The sequence below is a fragment of the Cryptomeria japonica genome, chromosome 11 (assembly GCF_030272615.1).
Source record: "Cryptomeria japonica chromosome 11, Sugi_1.0, whole genome shotgun sequence".
Taxonomy (NCBI): Eukaryota; Viridiplantae; Streptophyta; class Pinopsida; order Cupressales; family Cupressaceae; genus Cryptomeria; species Cryptomeria japonica.
The window spans coordinates 178,692,958-178,711,450 of record NC_081415.1 but is presented as its reverse complement, the minus strand read 5'-3'; the positions used below and the strand labels follow the sequence as shown (position 1 = coordinate 178,711,450).

The 18,493-nt window shown below is 33.0% G+C and overlaps 1 protein-coding gene across 3 annotated transcripts in view; it reads right to left on the bottom strand.

Annotated features, from left to right (window-relative positions):
• Window positions 1–14,305, bottom strand: part of LOC131030577 (potassium channel AKT2/3) — a 42,356-nt gene extending 28,051 nt beyond the window's left edge. For 2 of the 3 annotated variants that reach the window (XM_057961437.2, XM_057961438.2), the window contains exons 1-9: window positions 13,896–14,293; window positions 7,879–8,094; window positions 7,513–7,674; window positions 7,315–7,372; window positions 6,208–6,525; window positions 5,831–6,070; window positions 4,513–4,611; window positions 4,076–4,108; window positions 3,769–3,960 (exon numbers count right to left, since the gene is read on the bottom strand). In XM_057961437.2, the coding sequence (XP_057817420.2) occupies window positions 3,769–3,960; window positions 4,076–4,108; window positions 4,513–4,611; window positions 5,831–6,070; window positions 6,208–6,525; window positions 7,315–7,372; window positions 7,513–7,674; window positions 7,879–8,094; window positions 13,896–14,116 (1,539 nt within the window). In that variant the 5' untranslated portion in view covers window positions 14,117–14,293. Of the gene's footprint in view, window positions 1–3,768; window positions 3,961–4,075; window positions 4,109–4,512; window positions 4,612–5,830; window positions 6,071–6,207; window positions 6,526–7,314; window positions 7,373–7,512; window positions 7,675–7,878; window positions 8,095–13,895 lie in introns of all 3 variants that reach the window. The other variant, XM_059213777.1, reaches the window with a different exon arrangement.
• Between the last annotated feature and the right edge of the window lie 4,188 nt (window positions 14,306–18,493).

Below are 18,493 nucleotides of genomic sequence, written 5' to 3'. Positions count from 1 at the left end.
GATTTTGTTAATGAGTTCTTCTCTGCGAGAGAAGTTCATGGTGAAATCCCTTGTTAATGAGTTCTTCTCTGCGAGAGAAGTTTGAGGTGAAATCCCTTGTTCCACCCTCTAGGAGTAGCTATGGTGGATCCACCCTCTGGGAGTAGCCATGGTGGAAGTCATGAGTGTGACTCTATGACTTTATTTTCTGTTTTTTGTTTCACCCTCTAGAAGTAGCTATGGTGAATATTGTTATGCTGAGATAACATTTATATTTGAGAAAATCTGTTATGAGTTTTTGTTGACATCTTCTAGGTTGGAGTTATGTGTACTTGTCATGTGATGACATATTGAAGATCTCTCTCTTGCTAAGAGGGAGTGTTAAAGTTATATAGCTGCGAGAGAGCCTTCCTCTTGCATTGGTAATTTATTTCATATCCGTTTTTATTCAGCGTGGCTAGCTCCTTCGTAACCATCCTTCTAGCATGGCAAGCGTGGCTTGTTCTTTCGTCTTCCTTCCTCTTGTTGTCGGTGAAGTTCCTTGTTTCTATTTGGATCACTGTTGGTGTATGACTTGTCTTCTTCCATTCGTACTTGTCTCTTCGTCTGCCTTCGTCATGAGTTATGGCGATGTGTTACCGTTTTCTTTTGGCGCAGATGTCTTTTGTCTTCCCGCAACAGCTATACGTTTGGATGTTCCAAAAGATATTATGTTCGCTTCAGAATTATATTTATTCTTATTGATGCACTCTCAGATTCTACTATGGCGATATTTGTTTTGTATTGGGCAGGTTGCCAGAGTTTGATAGATAGTCATTTGTGTGCTTCATCTCATTGTCATCGTGATACTTTTCAGTATTATTTTTAAATCCGAATTCTGAGAATTTCAGTATTCATTGTTTTATGAAGAACAATTGATATGTGTAATTATTATGTTTTGAGAAGAGGAGTGTATCAATAGTTATTATTCTGTCAAGGAGTTGTATCTGATAAGAAAGCAATTCAGACTTGTGATAGTCAATTGAAGCTTTCAATATATGTATTGATCATCTGAATTTTTCGATAAAGGAATTATTTTTGCGGGCTGCGTTTTTCATCCTCGAGTGGAGGGTTTTCCTAGGATAAGGTTTTGTGTTGTTGTGCTCTTGTTTTAGTATCTGTTCTCTGTTCTATTTCTTTTATTCTGGTTCATATTTAACAGATAAGGCTTTTGCTTCAAGCACATATTCTAAATCCAAATAAAGATTTTGAAGGAATACTTAAAAACGATTTTTGATGTCTATGTTCTCAACAGTTTTCACTTTTCAATAGTTTACAGCTTAAAATGACAGTGGGCAATTTTTTGGTCTAGATTTTTGCACAGATTTTCCTTGGCGAGCCATTTTTATTTTATCACAGATTACAGTTGGACAAATGCTTTTCAAAGTTTAAGAAATTTAAGAAGCCTCTCACATGTATTTGTATTAAAAAGTTTTTTTACAGGTTGCAGGTATTATCTTCAAAAGTTCAACCAATCAGCTGCTATAAGAATCCAGAGAGATGTGACAAGGTCGGTTTTCTCCAATTTTGAAAAATCTGGCCACCCTTGTTTTAACTTCTCAAAGAATATAATGTTGAAGGAAAAAGATATTTGGGCACATGGTATCAACCTTGGTGCTGCTCCAAGCCTTTGCCCTATTTTTCCATGTGAGATTTCAAAATGATAGTTTAATACATCAACTCATCCAAATTTCAAGCAAAGGTGTAGAAATTTATATGTTCTCATACTTTAAGGTAATGTCAAAAGGTGCATTGTTTCTAAAAGGTTGTTTTGACTAGTAAGATTGCTGATTGGACTGGGACCTTGCAATTCACCTTTACACCCAAAGACACAATCCGCTACATCTAAAACAGGTGAGTAATACCATGAGCTTGTTGACTATAATCTTTAATTCTGACCAAAGCAAGGTTACTGAAGCCATAAATTTGGATGAGATGCAATCAACACAAGCCTCAGTTGTGGATGTTCCATTGGCCTCAAGATGCCCACTGTACGAAAAGGTTGAATTCTTATTTTTGCATATAGCATCACAGATCAAACTCCAAACTGCAGGGCTGGAACTAAGGAACTAGATTCTAATTCACCAATTATAATTCTAATTGTAATCTTAAAATTTGAACTTTATAACTGCAATTTCAAGAATAATTAATACCAGATTATAGTATAGTGGGTTTCAAATTTTCAAGGGTTATATACTATGCTCCCCCAAATTTCTAGGATGAGGACAACAAGGGATGGTTATTCAATTTTTTTTTTAAAACTATATGGAAATTTCAAATATTCATATAGTAACATTGATAAAGCAGTCATCATATACATAATAAAATATTTGTGAGCATGGATAATAGGACAGGAACTATTATGCTCTCTATATGTATATATGAGCATGAGTTAATAAAGACACGTTTGATTCGTGTGTATATTGAAGTGGGGATTTATTATAAAAGTTTTCTTGAAGTCTTCAAGATTGCATGTTTTTTGTCAAACTCATTAACAAAGAGGAACAGTTAAGTAAAAGGATATTTGGTTATGTTCAATTTGACCTTAGCTGGGATACTAATAAATGGGATTCTTCTATGAGTTGTATGTAGGGGATGGTTGATATATTTTTGTATTATGAAAATGGTGTTTCCTACCATGACTTAATTCATATTCAACAGTATAAAGACTGCAGCATGACAACTTTTTCTATGGCAATCCTTGTATACTAAAGTTGTCCAATGCATAAACAAGATAATTCTTGATTGTGGCTTTGACTTTGAAGATGTAGAGATTTGCAATAGGGGATATGTATATTTGTAGATTTTGTGATCATGATTCATTATCAGTCTATTACTTGGTTATAATTGTAGCTTGATGGGGGTTTTGGGCCCCATCATGTGGGTCTAGGGGTAGTGTCCCTAGCAGGGTCAAGAGGCAACACCCCTCACAAAGTCTAAGAGGAACATCCCTAGCACATTCCCTGCCACAATATAGGATGGAGTTGAGGGGTGGAGCCCCTCACTTCCCCTCCTTCCCACCAAGCCCAAATTAACACCTTCAAAATTACACAAACATTAATTGCACATACCATTATTTTGTAAATCCTAGATGGCCATGTCAAAAACCAAACAAGCATTAAAAGGTTGTAGATTTTTCCCTAGGTATATTAGGGGAGCGCTAGCCACCCTCAGGTTAGATGGGGGGCGTCGAGACATCCCTTGGCCATCTTGGAAATTGCTAGCCGTTCCCTAACAAACCTGCAATTTTTTTTGACATCTCGAGGGTGCTTCCTAAATTTTGGCAAAAAAGGGGATGGGGTACCGAACATCTTCTACCCATCCCCATGTCCCAGAAACATCCCCTATAAGGGACGAGGTCATTTTGGGCAAGGGATGTGCATTGGTTGCATACTATTATGCAGTTAAAAATTTTGGTCTATTTATTAAATGAGTATGAGCTATTTTAATGTCTAAAATTATAAATAATATCTTTATCATATATAAAAATGTCTTTTTCTATCCCAAAATTTGTATATGCTCTATATTATTTTTTGTTTATTGTATTTTTCTTAAGTTACAAGTAAATTCATACTTTTTAACTTGTTGAATCATTGTACTACTGAGATATATCACCAATGTGTGAGCATGAAAATAAATGCAAGCTATTCACTAACAAAAGATGATATATTTCTGTGTGATTTGCATAACTATTGGTATTGATTAAATTGTATCATTTACAGAAATTTTACAATGACAGAAAATAATTACCTGAAAGAAAAAATTGTTGAGGATGATCTTAGCATCTGCTTTTCGCATTTGCATTTTATTTAGCAAAACACTTCCACTCAGCCTTAACAGTTGAGATAGTTTCCTTGTTCTCATTGTTAAACTCTGTGGCTTCTGACATAGAACTCCTATTTCACCAAACATATCTCCTGCTGACCATAAGCTTTGTACAACCTATAATCATCACAAGTTTTGCAAGAAATTCATGCTCTGTGATAGATAATGTTTATGTTTTTTTTTTAATATCCAAGACAAAGATCAGAAGAGATGACCAAATGGAAAGGCTTACATGTTCTGTTTCATTCTCATCCATCAACATTTCCTGCAAAGTAGCACAAATAATCAGAATCCTTGTTTGCATTGTACATTGTTTTGCAACCACGTTTTTTACATACAAATATATAAGATGAGTCCAGATGAATTCTCAAAATCGCTGTTTAAGGGCAGTCAATATAAAGAACCATGTGAAGAAGATATGAGTTCTTCTATCCAAAAATTCATATCCAACAGACAAACTTCATGTAACACTTAGTACATCCGAGAATAAATTAGTGACTAAGACAAATTTCCTTTTAAATCAAAAGTAGGAAGATAAGCCTATAGACATTCAAATCCTATTGAGGTTGTTAAGAACAGGCACATAAAAGGATATACTTTCAATAGTAGTAGAATTAATAAGAGAACACTGAAAATGAGAAGAAAGAAAAAAGTAAAGATCATACGTACCACTTCCCCTGATACTAGTATGTATATATCACTAGGTGTTTCATTCTGTAGAATAATGTCTTCTTTTGGAGGAAAATATTCCACATTCATCTCTGCTACCTTTCCAATCCAAGTTCAAATTTGAAGTCAGTTTTAATTGAATGGATACATCTTACAAATCATTTTTGATTTCAAGCCATTACTTTTTCCAAAAATGAAAAAGTTCTGCTAAATTTGCCAAACATTTAAGCATTGTTTATAAATAAAGAGGACTACTCCTCAAAATGTTGTCAGATGCTCATACATGAAAAAGAACATCTAGGTTGTCATAAATAGGAATAGGGTATTTACCGTTTGAAATTTTGAATGATTATAACCCCTAGGATATTAAAAGTGAATCATAGGAGACCTCCTAACTTTCAGTACATTGATCGGTACATTGATGAGTCAATGCTATTGTTCAACTACGCTGCAGACAGTTTGTGTTTTAAATGAACATTAACATTTTTGAGGTCTTGGATTTTGATTTTGGGCATGATTGTGTAGCAGCATGGATAAATAATTATTGCATCACATTGCACTGAATATTATAATATACAAGCTTTATCTGAAATATAATCCCAATGATGATCTTGAAATATATTTTACTTTGATAGCATTCCTCACTTTTTATCTGGAAAAAATTTAGATGATTTACTAAGTGTTGTTAGATTATAGCAGCTAGCACCCATGAATTTCTGGATTCAAACATACTGAAAAGTGCCTGTAAGTTATAACCCATGTCAGAGAGACCAAATCTTCCAAGTGGTTTCCAATGGTATCAGAGGAAAAAGGAAACCTGAAAAACAATACCACAGGCATTTAAATGCGCACAATTCTTTAAACACTTGGAACATGTTTATGATTTTCTTCACAATTGCAGTGTTGTTCCCAAAAAATGTTGTCCAGTGGGCTATGGTCTGGTGGTAAGGAAGTGCAATTACCACAGAGATGAAATGGATTAGAACTGGCTGTGATAAGATGTGCCGAACCAGAAAATGTCTCATATCCTCCTTTCTCAGTCAGGAAGACAAACAAATACAAAATCTATGGAATGAAAATAATTTTTCTGGCAGCTTTTAGTGCCAGGCCAAACTAGGCAACACATTTTGAAATGGTCCGAAAAGTTTTATACCATGTGAAACCATATAAACCATAATAAACCTTTAACTAGATATAAAATACTAAAGTAACTTCATGATTCATATTTATTTAGAGATTTATCCATTACTTGGTTCTTAACCTGTAAGCAATCACTTGTAAATTTTTCTTTAAACCCAACGGATACTAGAGTACTTACCAAATCCAAGAGGAAATCAGGTGAGACTCCTTGAAAAAGATAAACAGTTTCCACAGTCTGTGTAAAAAGCCTTCTTGATATGCTAGTTCTAATGGCCTTAGGAAGTTCTTCCATGAGCTTTTGTTGCTGAAGCTCCTCTGCTCTGAATTTGAGACACATGTATGACAATATCTGTTCCTTGAGTTTTGGTGGAAGATCATTCCTATGAACAAAGTTTGATGCTGCACGTATTCTTTTTCTCTGCAATTATAATCAGTTAAGGTTAGTGCTTGAGCCTTAAACATTACAAGCTTAAAATCAAACATAAAAACACATATATTCTGCAATTCATGCATATTTTTAGCTAGAAAATTGATATAAAATTCAAGAAATCTTACAAACTGCATGGTTCTACTTGTTCCTTCTACGACTAGATTGGTCATATTGCCAATCAAGTAAGCAGTGAGGCCGAGATTGAACAAGACATAAAATATAATGAAAATCATCTCCCTGGCATTTACTGCATGTATATCTCCATATCCAACAGTACTTAAAGTTGTTATTGACCAATACATGCAGGCAATGTAACGAATTGAATAGCTTTGTTGTTCAAAGTTTGGAAGTATGGAACTAATCCATGTGTTATTCCGCTCTGGATACCGGTCTGCTAATAGGTAATACAAACATCCTGCACAGTGTACTGCAAACAGGGTTACCTGCAACCAAAAGTTTTACATAATATTGAGCAAATGAGAATAGCAGGAAGCATTATGTTCCGAGTATTTACAGTCTTACAAATGAATTTTCAAAGAAGCAGGCAATGATTTTTAAGTATGCAAGTAGATCTGGAAAAACAAGCCATAGAATTTATTATAGACCTGTAAAAGTTGAAAAATATCCATGGGGAATTGGTAAAAGATACAGCATTAAATTTTTCTACACACAGAGTTCATAATCATAAAAACTATACACACGCACACACACTCAAAATCACCATTTTGGTTGATGCTTCAAGTTTCAAGAAAATTTTCCCACACTTTAAGCACAGATAATAGGACATTGGACTATATCATCATAAATATAAAGAAGTTGGCTGATTATAATCTAATATGCCATAAGGAACATAAAATTCTTGTCAAGGTTTCAAATACAATCCCTGAAAATTATGTATATAAGTATTTGAAAGAAATTAGAAGACCAGCCAAATGTAGATTATCCATCAAATATTAATTGTTGAGTTCTAAAGGTCTTATATGAGAAAAGATGAAGCCAGGCTTCCAATCTCAATTAAAAAATTTTGCTTGGAATTTGGATTTGATCATATAAATATTATTATGAACAATCAAATCCAGAAACTCCGTGAATTGTGGAAATTTTATTTCTCCAAGGCAAAAAGGTGTTAAAATTCTTCAATAAAAACGGATTATATGTAAACTAATAGTAAAATTAAATTAAAATAAAACCTAGAAATGAAATGTCAGGTATTACAAATAAGCAGTTCTTACACAGACGAGCCTTGCACATCTGATCCAAAAGTAGCTAAACCTTATGTCCTTTTCGAGCCTACATTCACATTCACATAAAATAATCCTTGAGCTTTTGTCATTGAGAAGAAAACCCATGAACTCTTATGTCCTCTGTCATAGTTCCTTCCAGAAAATTCTCCACATTTACATACAGAGAAACAACCAAACTAAGATTACCTCGTGAAAAGAGCCTTGACTCTCCTTAGACGCCCAAGGCGTAGGATATTGAGTAAACTGTAGGATAAGCTGAAGCCTGCATGTTGTCCTCTGATGAGATAACTCAGAGCCTCCAATGGTATTGTGGAAACCACATCTAGTATTAGCCATGTTGAAATATACCTGCAAATAATTCAGGTCAACAGAGGATTTAGTAGATTCCTATAGCACGGAGATGGGCTCTGCATTTTCTTGATAATTTTCCTTTTCATGCAATACAAAATGTTTATTGTATGACTAGTGGGATTTTCTTCAAAGTTATAATCTTATTAAAAAATATGAATTTGTGTTGAAGAGATAATGTGCTTTGGGATAATTTGAATATACCTTATAAAGATTTTTTTTGGATTCTGTATCAACATGTTTGTTTTATCATCTATGTAGGCTACAAAGAAGGTCAGAATGACATCAATAGCAAAGAATGTGTCAACAATAGTGTCAGCAATAAGAAGTCCTCCCTCTGGAGTATTGATGAATGCAAGCTCAAATGGGCACAACCATGCTGAATATCCCACCAAAACAACCAGAAAAGTCTGCCAGCATCTGTGTTCATGAAATTAAAAGGCACCCACAATTAATTAGTTGTTCTAAGAAAACTATATAATTTATTCAATAATGACAACATTTTTCAAATTTTCAAATTTTCAAAATTTTTTAAAATATCAATTTTCTTTTCAAATGTAACAATATTATTAAGATCACACTAATCTGGATTTATATAATCAAATTATGTGTGCACAATTATATATATTTCTTCATTTTTATTCTAATTGTATTCTTTCCTTTCAGAACATTTAAATGCAAAAAAAAAATAAAAAATAAATAATAACATAAAATATAAATACATAAACATGGAGATTAAAATTTTATCTAATGATATTAAATTTGAGTTTGATTATTTCAAAATATTAATCATATATTAAAAGCCAAGGTAGTCTAATTATTTCGGAGAGTAAAGTAATGTTTAAGACTAATTTAAATCTTATTATTTTAAGCATAATTTTTTTCATAAAACAATTCTTATATTACTTAAAATAAATAATAAAAACTATCATTTAAGAATAAAAAATGATCATAATTGGTATTAGAGCAGATCATATTAGGCTTAGAATTAGAAGAAAGTTCTTTAGAATATTTTGGGAATTATGTTTTAAAGTAATAATGTTGTGTATTGAATTAAATGAATCAAATAAAGTAAAATTCAGATGTGCTATAATGAATTGATTTTCTTATTTTTAACTTTCTATCAAGTAATAAAAAAAATTAAGTGAAGTTTGTATCTATATTTCATTTCTTTTAATATGAAAACAATTTATTGTGATTTAGTTTTTTTAAAGTTATCTATAGATAATTCTAGATAGCTTCAAATGGCCAAATCTATATAATTATAAAGAGTATGGAAAACCTTCATATTTTATTTGACTACAAATAGTTAAAAAAAATATAGTTGACCTCATCTTTACACCAAACATGTGAAGAACAAAAAAAATTTAATAAAAAAAATAGCTTTCAACTATTCAACCAAAACTATTTTGTTAGATGTTTAAACTTTCAACTAATCATTATCTTGTTAGCTTAGTATTAAAGCCAATTTTGGCTAGAGCTCTCAACTAAGAAGGACTTTTTTTATTTGAATGCATATTTCCCTAGATTTGATTTTTGTCATGCTACTAAGCAATATTGTAGTGAATTTTTTAAATTTTGCCTACATTTATTGTAGATCTTGGGATTTCTTGGGTCCTTGGAGCATTTGACTCTTTTAATGGTGCCAAGTCTTTTACTTTGGTTATTGATGGAAAAGTGGTAGGCATTGGAGCAAATAATAGTACCTTCACTAGAAAGGAAGTGACACTTAAGACCTAGTTGAATTTGGTCCCTTCTTGCTCTAGCATGGCTTAGCTTACAACTTGTGAAAAAGGCATATCCTAGGATGATCTTGCTTGGCTACATTTGGCATGGCTAATGATAAATCACATGATTGTGATGTTTTCTCTGTGAATTCAAACTTTATGATAAAACTAGACATGATTTATGCAAGGTCTATTTAGAATATTATCATACAAAATCTCCAAGTCCTATCATTTATAAAGGAAATATTTTTCAAATACATACCTAAAGTTGGGGAGCTTAAGTTGATTGGCAATTGGGGACCAACACTTTGTTGCATGTCTTCTATAAAGTTACAAGGCTTTAGCCATGTAAACTAGACATCTCCTCTTGCTTGTGATTTGAATTGAACAAATTAGGTTTATTCAAGTTAAATATACCCTTTGCAATGCCATTATAGTTTAGGAATCAATATTTCTTCATCAAAATTGAATTTAAAAGAGTTGTGAATGAATTGAGTGGCTCTTGGATTTGGTTCCACTTCTACATCTAGTTGGTCCTAATGTTTTTTGTAGATTCTTCAACTTGCTTTACCACCAATAATGTTCAATCCAAACATTTGGACCTCTTTTGATCTATAAGGTAAGGTTGGCCTTTTACATCCCCACTTTAAGTCTTATCTGTTGAATGGTTTGATTATCTTCTTCCTAATTCCTTATCACAATTCAATGAGTTAAAAGGAATCTCACTTCCTAGTCAATGGGCATTATTAGATAATTCCTTCTTCGTGCTTCTTAAAAATGAACACAATGTTTAATTATTTCTCAAGTATGTTGACACTTATTGTCTAGTTTTAGGCTATAGTATTCAATGGAATAAGACACAATATTCTATGTAATATTTCTCCTAGTCTCTTGGATGGCTTGTCTACAAACCCATTGAGAATGAGGAAATTTTTTAATTGGTTGGCACTCCCTTTACATTTAAACCTTGTCAACCTAAGATGTGGTAATATATGATTGAAAAAATAAAGAAAAAACTTGCATATTGGATTACCAAACCACTTTTTCTAGGAGAACTAAATTTTAAAATTTCTCTAAAGTTCTTGTAGTTACAATGTGTATTGCTCTTCTTGTTGGATTTCTTCCTTGGCATCATACTACAAGATTGACAAGCTTCCACAAGATTTTATCTTGGTAAATTAATATCATGCAATAAATATTCTGATTTTGCTTCAGACCTTTATTTCCTACCAAGATAATCTAGTAGGCTAGGGCTTATTGATGTCAACAAACAAGGTATTTCTTTATAATAAAGTGGATTACAAAATCTCATTTTAACAATGAAGCCTATAAATTTTTTTTTGTCAAATAGCATTACTTTTGGTTCATCACATGGGTGACTAGCCTAGAATGGCCCTAGTTTCCATTCCCTCAAGATTTCTCATGTTCCTTTTAAATCAGTGACACTTTTATGTATAAAATCATTTGGTAGGTGTGGGAAATTTCTAAATCTTAGCTCCTATGAGATGGGGATAGATTTTGTAATGGATTATACATTAGCCAACAATCTATATGGTAGCCTCCCATTATCTTGATTCAGATAAGCCATTGGTAGCTGCTCCTCAAATGCACTCGCTTAAGTCATTCGAAAGAGGAATTAGGCATTTACGTGAATCCAAGGATAATTAAACATGGCACTTTTGGCCCTAGGACAAATCTAATTTTAATCTAAGACATGCTAACCAAGAAAACTTCCAAACAATAATTGAGGTCATGCCTTCTTATCATTTACACATAACATTTGTTTTCTCAACTAAGTCTAGGTGGAAGGATTGGAAATAATATGCTAATGCTCCTTTCCATGATTAGACTTCTAAGAAAGGATTTGTGTGGCTTTCCACTCATTTTCTTATGGTTCAAAAGCTAAATACCAAGTGATCTCTTCAATTTGACAAGTTTAGGCTAAATTTTTTGAAATAATGTGGAAAGCAATTATGGAGCCCAAATTTTCTCCTTTTGCTTAGTGTTTACTTTTCTAGGGTCTTCTGATTAGCACTTATTTGATATACCTTAGCATATCTAATCCAAGATGTTCATTTTATGGGCTACTAAAAAACATTCTAACTTTTTTGGTTATATGCTTGTGCACAATGACTACATTATCCATGATTTCTTCTATCCTTTTAAGCCCAAGCTCTTTACTTGGTATGATGTCCCTTCTTATTAGTGGGGCCAATTTTTCTTGGAGTTATCCTAGCTATACCATATTTTCAAATTAAATTATTTTGTATATTTAAAATATATAAATCACATTCTTTTCTCATTCTATTATGCTTTTTAACTTTTCTATTCTCTAAATTGAGTTGGTGATCTAATGTGCTCATTCAAATTCAATTTCAACCCAACAAAGTAGCATTGGAAATCGACCATCTCTAAACCTTACTTGATCATTGGAGGAGTGACCCTTAAATTATGATTAGGGTCATTCTTTCTCTACCATCTTGTATGAGATCCCCTCATTGTAACCCATAGCACAACTACTTTGAGTCCTCTTAATGTTGCCCTCATAGTTGTTAAAGACCCTCTACTGAAATCTTCCACCATTGTCATCAAGCAACATTTTGGCTAGATCATGCAACCACATTTAGTTTTTGGTTACTAGAATGGGCGGTTACCATTTTTCTATAAATCTCCTACATCTCTCAGTGGTGTGAGTGGGCCCTTTTAGATCAAGGATAATTCTCTTGATAATCTCTTGTTATATCTCTACTAAAGACTAAACGAAACCAATCATAAGATGAACTTGAGGAAAACATCATTCTTATTGGTTGGGAACCTACGGATGTTGAAAATAATCTATCAAGTAGAGAGTTGAATAAGCTTCATGGGCAAGACCTCCCCTCCCCCCTTTCTTCTTCCCCAATACACATAGGAGTTACCCTTTCTACTTATTGAAGTGTTTCTATTTATATATGTTGAACTATTGACTTGCAATTTGTTTCCTTTCATGATCTCATTGTTTTGTATGACTTTCTTTTAATTTTTGACTTCATGTATTGTATTGTTTCAACTAACTTTCGATTTAACTTTCAAGCATAATCTTGTATCATCTATATTTAATAAGATTATAAATATCTATTTTAACTAATGATTTTAACATATAATCTTTTCATAAAATACTTTCAACAATTAGTTATTAAAATTAAAAATAATAATATTTTTAACCACATAATAATAAATTAATAAACCAATAGATAAATAGATATTGAAATTTGAAATATGTATTAAATAATTAATGTTGCTTAATTGGTTCAATAATAAAAACCTATATATTCTAAAAGTCGCATATAAACATCTTAGAATATATTATAAATAAATATATAATTCATTTATTAAATACTTTCATAAAAGAGAAATCTCATTAAACAAATATTTTTCTCCCTCAACAACCACTTCAAAACCTGCTTTTAACTTTTTTAATACTCTTGAACTTATGTACTTTGAAATTCCTGCCATACTTCTTACAACTGCAGGAATAAGTATATATGCAGAGTTTAGCCATGTATCATTGCACACATCCCAAAGCTAATATTATTTTTTTCCATGCCATTCAACCCTACCAGAAGTATATTAGATTAAATGAAGTAACTGGCATGCATAACAGATTAAATGTCATTTTCTCATTGTTCAAATGTAACTGGCATATAAAACACATGACTGTCTCTACTCACTGCTTTTAGACCAGGCTTGAACCTTGCCAATAGACTTCTTGAAATGCTAACATAGTAAAAGGAAAGACTGTCAACTTCAACAATCCATTATTATTAAATGTATGAGGATTCAGAATGAAAAGTGTTTGAATCTGATATTTAAGGGGCATAATTTAATTGGCGAGTACCTTATCTATTAAGGTTCAAATTCTTCAGAAGTATGATAGGGTCAGGTTCAATGAAAGGATCTCCTACTTATCAAAACTTTAAAAACAGAAATATCAATTACCATAATCTGAGGAAGATGAATTTGTTATCTATTTAATCGTACTCCTTGACCTATCATCTGATCCAAATCTATTGTTATGATGATGGGTAATAACATATTGAATTTAAAACAATTAACACAAAGATTTCATTAGAAGCATTGCATGTTTGATGTAAACTGAATAAGATGCAATACCCAAAACCAATAGTGTCACACTGAATGCAGGACTGGATGGAAAACAAACCAGAACCAAAAGAGAGAATGGAAGAGCCAAGATATGAAGCCATTCAATCCACTCAAACAATTGCACACTTAGCACACAAACACATACCAGAATAACCAACCAAAAAAGTATAAGAAAAGAACGGAAAACATCACTAGAACTACAAGATATAACTTGGTTTATCCTATTCTCCTTGGAAAATGAAGTTTGGTCACTCTAAATTTAACTTAGGATAAAAGCTTCAATGGCTTCCAAGCAGTTTATGCAGAAAATAATGGTCAAAATACATGCTATAACTGTTGTCAAGTCCATACCTGTAGCGAGGAGCATGTGGAGAAATGATATATTTACTAGTCTGCCCATCAGGATTGCACCTGGAGCCCAAAGGTGGCAGTATACTTTGCTTTGAGAAAAACCGAAATTTCTTCTCCTCATCTGAGACATCCTCATCAAACTCCACACTCTTGCAAGAATAGAAGTTTATGCAATGATGTACTGATCCCATCTCAGAAGAACACATATCAATACTTAACATCAACAGTTAAAACATTGTGTGAGATCTCATGAACAGATAATAAACACACAGAGAGACCATATTATTAGCATAGCAAAGAAAGGAATAGAACAAGAGTTCTTAAATTAGACTAAGTGAGAATATTATGTTATGATCGTATCAAAGAAAGTAATGGGAAAAGAATCCTTAAATTAGACTAAAGTATGACTTAAACTTCTCAGGATGGCAGATGATGATGCAAACAACCCCAAAAACAGTCCACAAGAAGACAACCGACTTGAATGTTAACTGCAGCATAAGAATGGCAATTACATGATTAAAGCAGAAAAACACAGACAATTTGGAATTATTATCCTTTGAAACGTTGCAAAGTTATGGTACTATGGGAATAATATAAATGTGGGTCCAATGTGTCTGATATCAACAAGAAATATCCTTATGGTATGTGGAGGTTATGCAACATAGAACTATAGCTTAGGATAAGAAAAAGCTGGTTAGCACGGCTCTTTGTTTGTTATTGTAGTGGACGGCAATAATGAAGGAATGAGCTTGTGAATTGATGTTGATTTGGAGTTGCTAAGGTTTAGGGCTGAGATGTTTGATAGAGTTTGTATGGTTAGATTTCACTCTTCTCTACATTGAAGCTTTGTTTGGAAGCTTATTGTATCATCCATCTCCACATTCTAGTAGAAGGTAGGCCATTCCTTTCTTGTGGTTATGGGAAATTTTCATGTGATTAACCAATAAAGTAGTGTGAATGTGGTTCAATTCTATTGTTATGAAATAAGTTAGGTAGAGATGGACCATACAATTTGTATATTGTCTGTGTGTTTCTCATTTTTGTACTTTAATGGGTACTGTTCTTGTACTAGAAATTCCTTTAGTTTATAGAATGTAGGTAAATTGTCAAAGAAAAGTTGTCTTTATATCTTAAAGTGAGATCTTTTGAGTTGATTTTCAAATGAATTAGTTTGGAATCTTATAAGACAAAATGATTATAATGATGATGATGATAATTTTCAATACCATTTCAAAGACATGTGATATGGTGAAAAATTATAATAATTATATAGGTTTTGTAGTTGAGGGAAAGATAAGGTCATATGATTGGTTTTTTAAACCAACAAATTGAAATTAAATGAAAAATAGTTAGAACAAAATATATAAAATTGTCTATTTATTCGACCCAAGTCAATAATTTATGAGAGAAACAAGTCATATTTCTCTTTTTTATAAATACTTAGTATTAAGAGATATTGCCAAGAAATTTGAAGAAGAAAAAAACAACGATGTGATTGGTTAGTTTACTTCAATTCTTGTTTAGATCAATTACTATATAATCCTTGACTCAAGTCTTGTACGCAAAGTTAATTTAAAAAATAATGGGTATAATTTTTTAAATACATTATTTCTAGTTGATCATCATAAGAATTGCAGAGTTAAATTGAAGGGAGTTGGGGTTGCTTATCTTGTGGTGAGAATTTTACTTAACTACATGTGCTTGAGGATTTATAACTGAGATTTGAGACTAGATTGCTAATTAGAGAGGTAAGACGATTGAATCTTGAGAAATTTAGAGCCCGAGACATAATCATGATAGTGAACCTATCCCACTCCCATCTTGGTTTTGTAATCATGTTATTTGGAGTCATGGTCCTTTGGTAACTAAAATATGTATTTGCCTAGTGTTATTTAAAGAAAGGAAAATAGGGTGATGCTAAAAAACATTGTGGAGCTTGCAATGCACAAATTAAGGTTTTGGAGAACTCAAACCTTAGTCAAGTTCAAAGATAGTTAAAATAAAAAATATGGAATAATTGTACAAAGATGGACACCAAATGTAAGTGTAGGCAAATAAGATCATTTGTGCTATACCTGTAAAGTTGCTAGAGAAAAATGTGTGATCTGTTGTTCTATTTTGTTTCATTAGTTCTATGTTGCAAAATAGCCTCAATATTAATCCTTTAAATACACAACCCTAGATGCTTGAATTAAAAACATTGGCACCAAAATGGTAATATGGGTAAATGCACAAAGATGGAGGACCAAAAAGGGGTTATAAACCTGGCCACTTTTTAAAAAAATAAAGAAAGTCTAAACATTCTTGGATGAGATATTGAAGATGGTTACACTCAAAATTTGAAGATACAACAAGAACAAGAGTTGTAGTGCTTTGAATGTACTTTATAAACTACCAATTCTTTTTATAATTGGCCAATATTAAAGGGTTCAAAAAGAGGGGCCACACAAAGTGGTCATATTTTTATCAAAAAACATAATATAGTGTCTGGTTTGCCCCTCAAAATGTTTACTTTTTAAAAGAATTTTAAAAAATGCTTCAGTGAAAAGTTAAATAACACCATGTAGCTTATACCCAATTTTTTTATTTTTTTTTAATAAATATAGGAATTTTGACTAATTTTCAAAGTGGACACATCATAAAAAATAGAAAATCGAGTGTGTTGCCCCCTAAATTTTTTTGGAAACTAATAAAAAATTAAAATATTTTTTTGAATGTGTAGAATGGATCCTAGTTTCTAAAATGTAATTTGTTACAAAATCTATAGCTTGGGGAGATAAAAACAAAAAGTAATACATTACTTTTTGAAAAAAAATGGAGACACTAACAAAAGAAATTAAAGATAAAAATGTTAACATGGGTAAGTGCACCAAGATGGGGGACCAAAAACATGTTTTTTTTTATTGCCCAAATGAAGCCATTTTATGAGTGCCAAATAGGGCACTCACCATATTTGGCATGCATCAATAGGTTTGGTGTGTCGAACCTAAGGTTTGATCATGCGAAACCTATTTGGCATGCATCAATAGGTTTGGTGTGTCGAACCTAAGGTTTGATCATGCGAAACCTATTTGGCATGCACCAAATTTGGCACTAGCCAAATGGAAATACATTTTGAAAAGTGAAATATATTTCCATTTGGCTAGTGCCAAATTTGATGCTAGTCAACTGTCTAGCATTGGTAAATTGTCTCTCTTTTATTCTCTCTCTCCCAACAAGAAAATATACATGAAATATAACATTTAAGTCATATTTCAATATGTCTTTTTCCTTTCTTATACTTTGTTATATTTCATGTATATATTAGGAGGATTTTTTATATTGGTTTCAGATCTCTAGGAGTTATAATGTAGATTCTAGGTTTTAGACAATCATTTAAATTCCCAATACAGAGCCCGAATTAAAAGCCCCCCTATTTTCACCAAATATTGTATTTGTTCATAGCCAGAATTAAAAACCTCCCATTTTCATTGATAGGAAATATAGTGCACCCTCATTTTTGGGATATTAAACCCACCAACAAGAATGCACATGATATAATATTGCCTAGCTAGTGACGCCCCCGTGATCTCACTCTCTCCTCTCTCTCCACAAGATCTAACACTACATCTTTACCTCTATTTCCTACCCTCCACTCTCCACTATATGTTTCCTCTCTTTCTTTACACACCTCTCCCTCACTACCTTTATTTTTCTAGGTCTCTCTCACCTTCTTTCCCTTTGTACCTCACCTTCCTTCCTTACCCCCATCTCAATCCCTTCCTCCCTTTTTCTCTACTTTTTCTCTCTCCATTTTATTGATCATTACCTCTCCCTCCAACCCTCAATCTCTTCCCATCCCTAGGTATCTCCTTCCCTCTATCTTCACCTCTCTACCTCTCCATCCCTATCGCATTACCCATCTCTCTCGCCCCCGTGATCTCACTCTCTCCTCTCTCTCCACAAGATCTAACACTACATCTTTACCTCTATTTCCGACCCTCCACTCTCCACTATATGTTTCGTCTCTTTCTTTACACACCTCTCCTTCACTACCTTTATTTTTCTAGGTCTCTCTCACCTTCTTTCCCTTTGTACCTCACCTTCCTTCCTTACCCCCATCTCAATCCCTTCCTCCCTTGTTCTCTACTTTTTCTCTCTCCATTTTATTGATCATTACCTCTCCCTCCAACCCTCAATCTCTTCCCATCCCTAGGTATCTCTTTCCCTCTATCTTCACCTCTCTACCTCTCCATCCCTATCTCATTACCCATCTCTCTCGCCCCTGTGATCTCACTCTCTCCTCTCTCTCCACAAGATATAACACTACATCTTTACCTCTATTTCCTACCCTCCACTCTCCACTATATGTTTCCTCTCTTTCTTTACACACCTCTCCCTCACTACCTTTATTTTTCTAGGTCTCTCTCACCTTCTTTCCCTTTGTACCTCACCTTCCTTCCTTACCCCCATCTCAATCCCTTCCTCCCTTGTTCTCTACTTTTTCTCTCTCCATTTTATTGATCATTACCTCTCCCTCCAACCCTCAATCTCTTCCCATCCCTAAGTATCTCCTTCCCTCTATCTTCACCTCTCTACCTCTCCATCCCTATCTCATT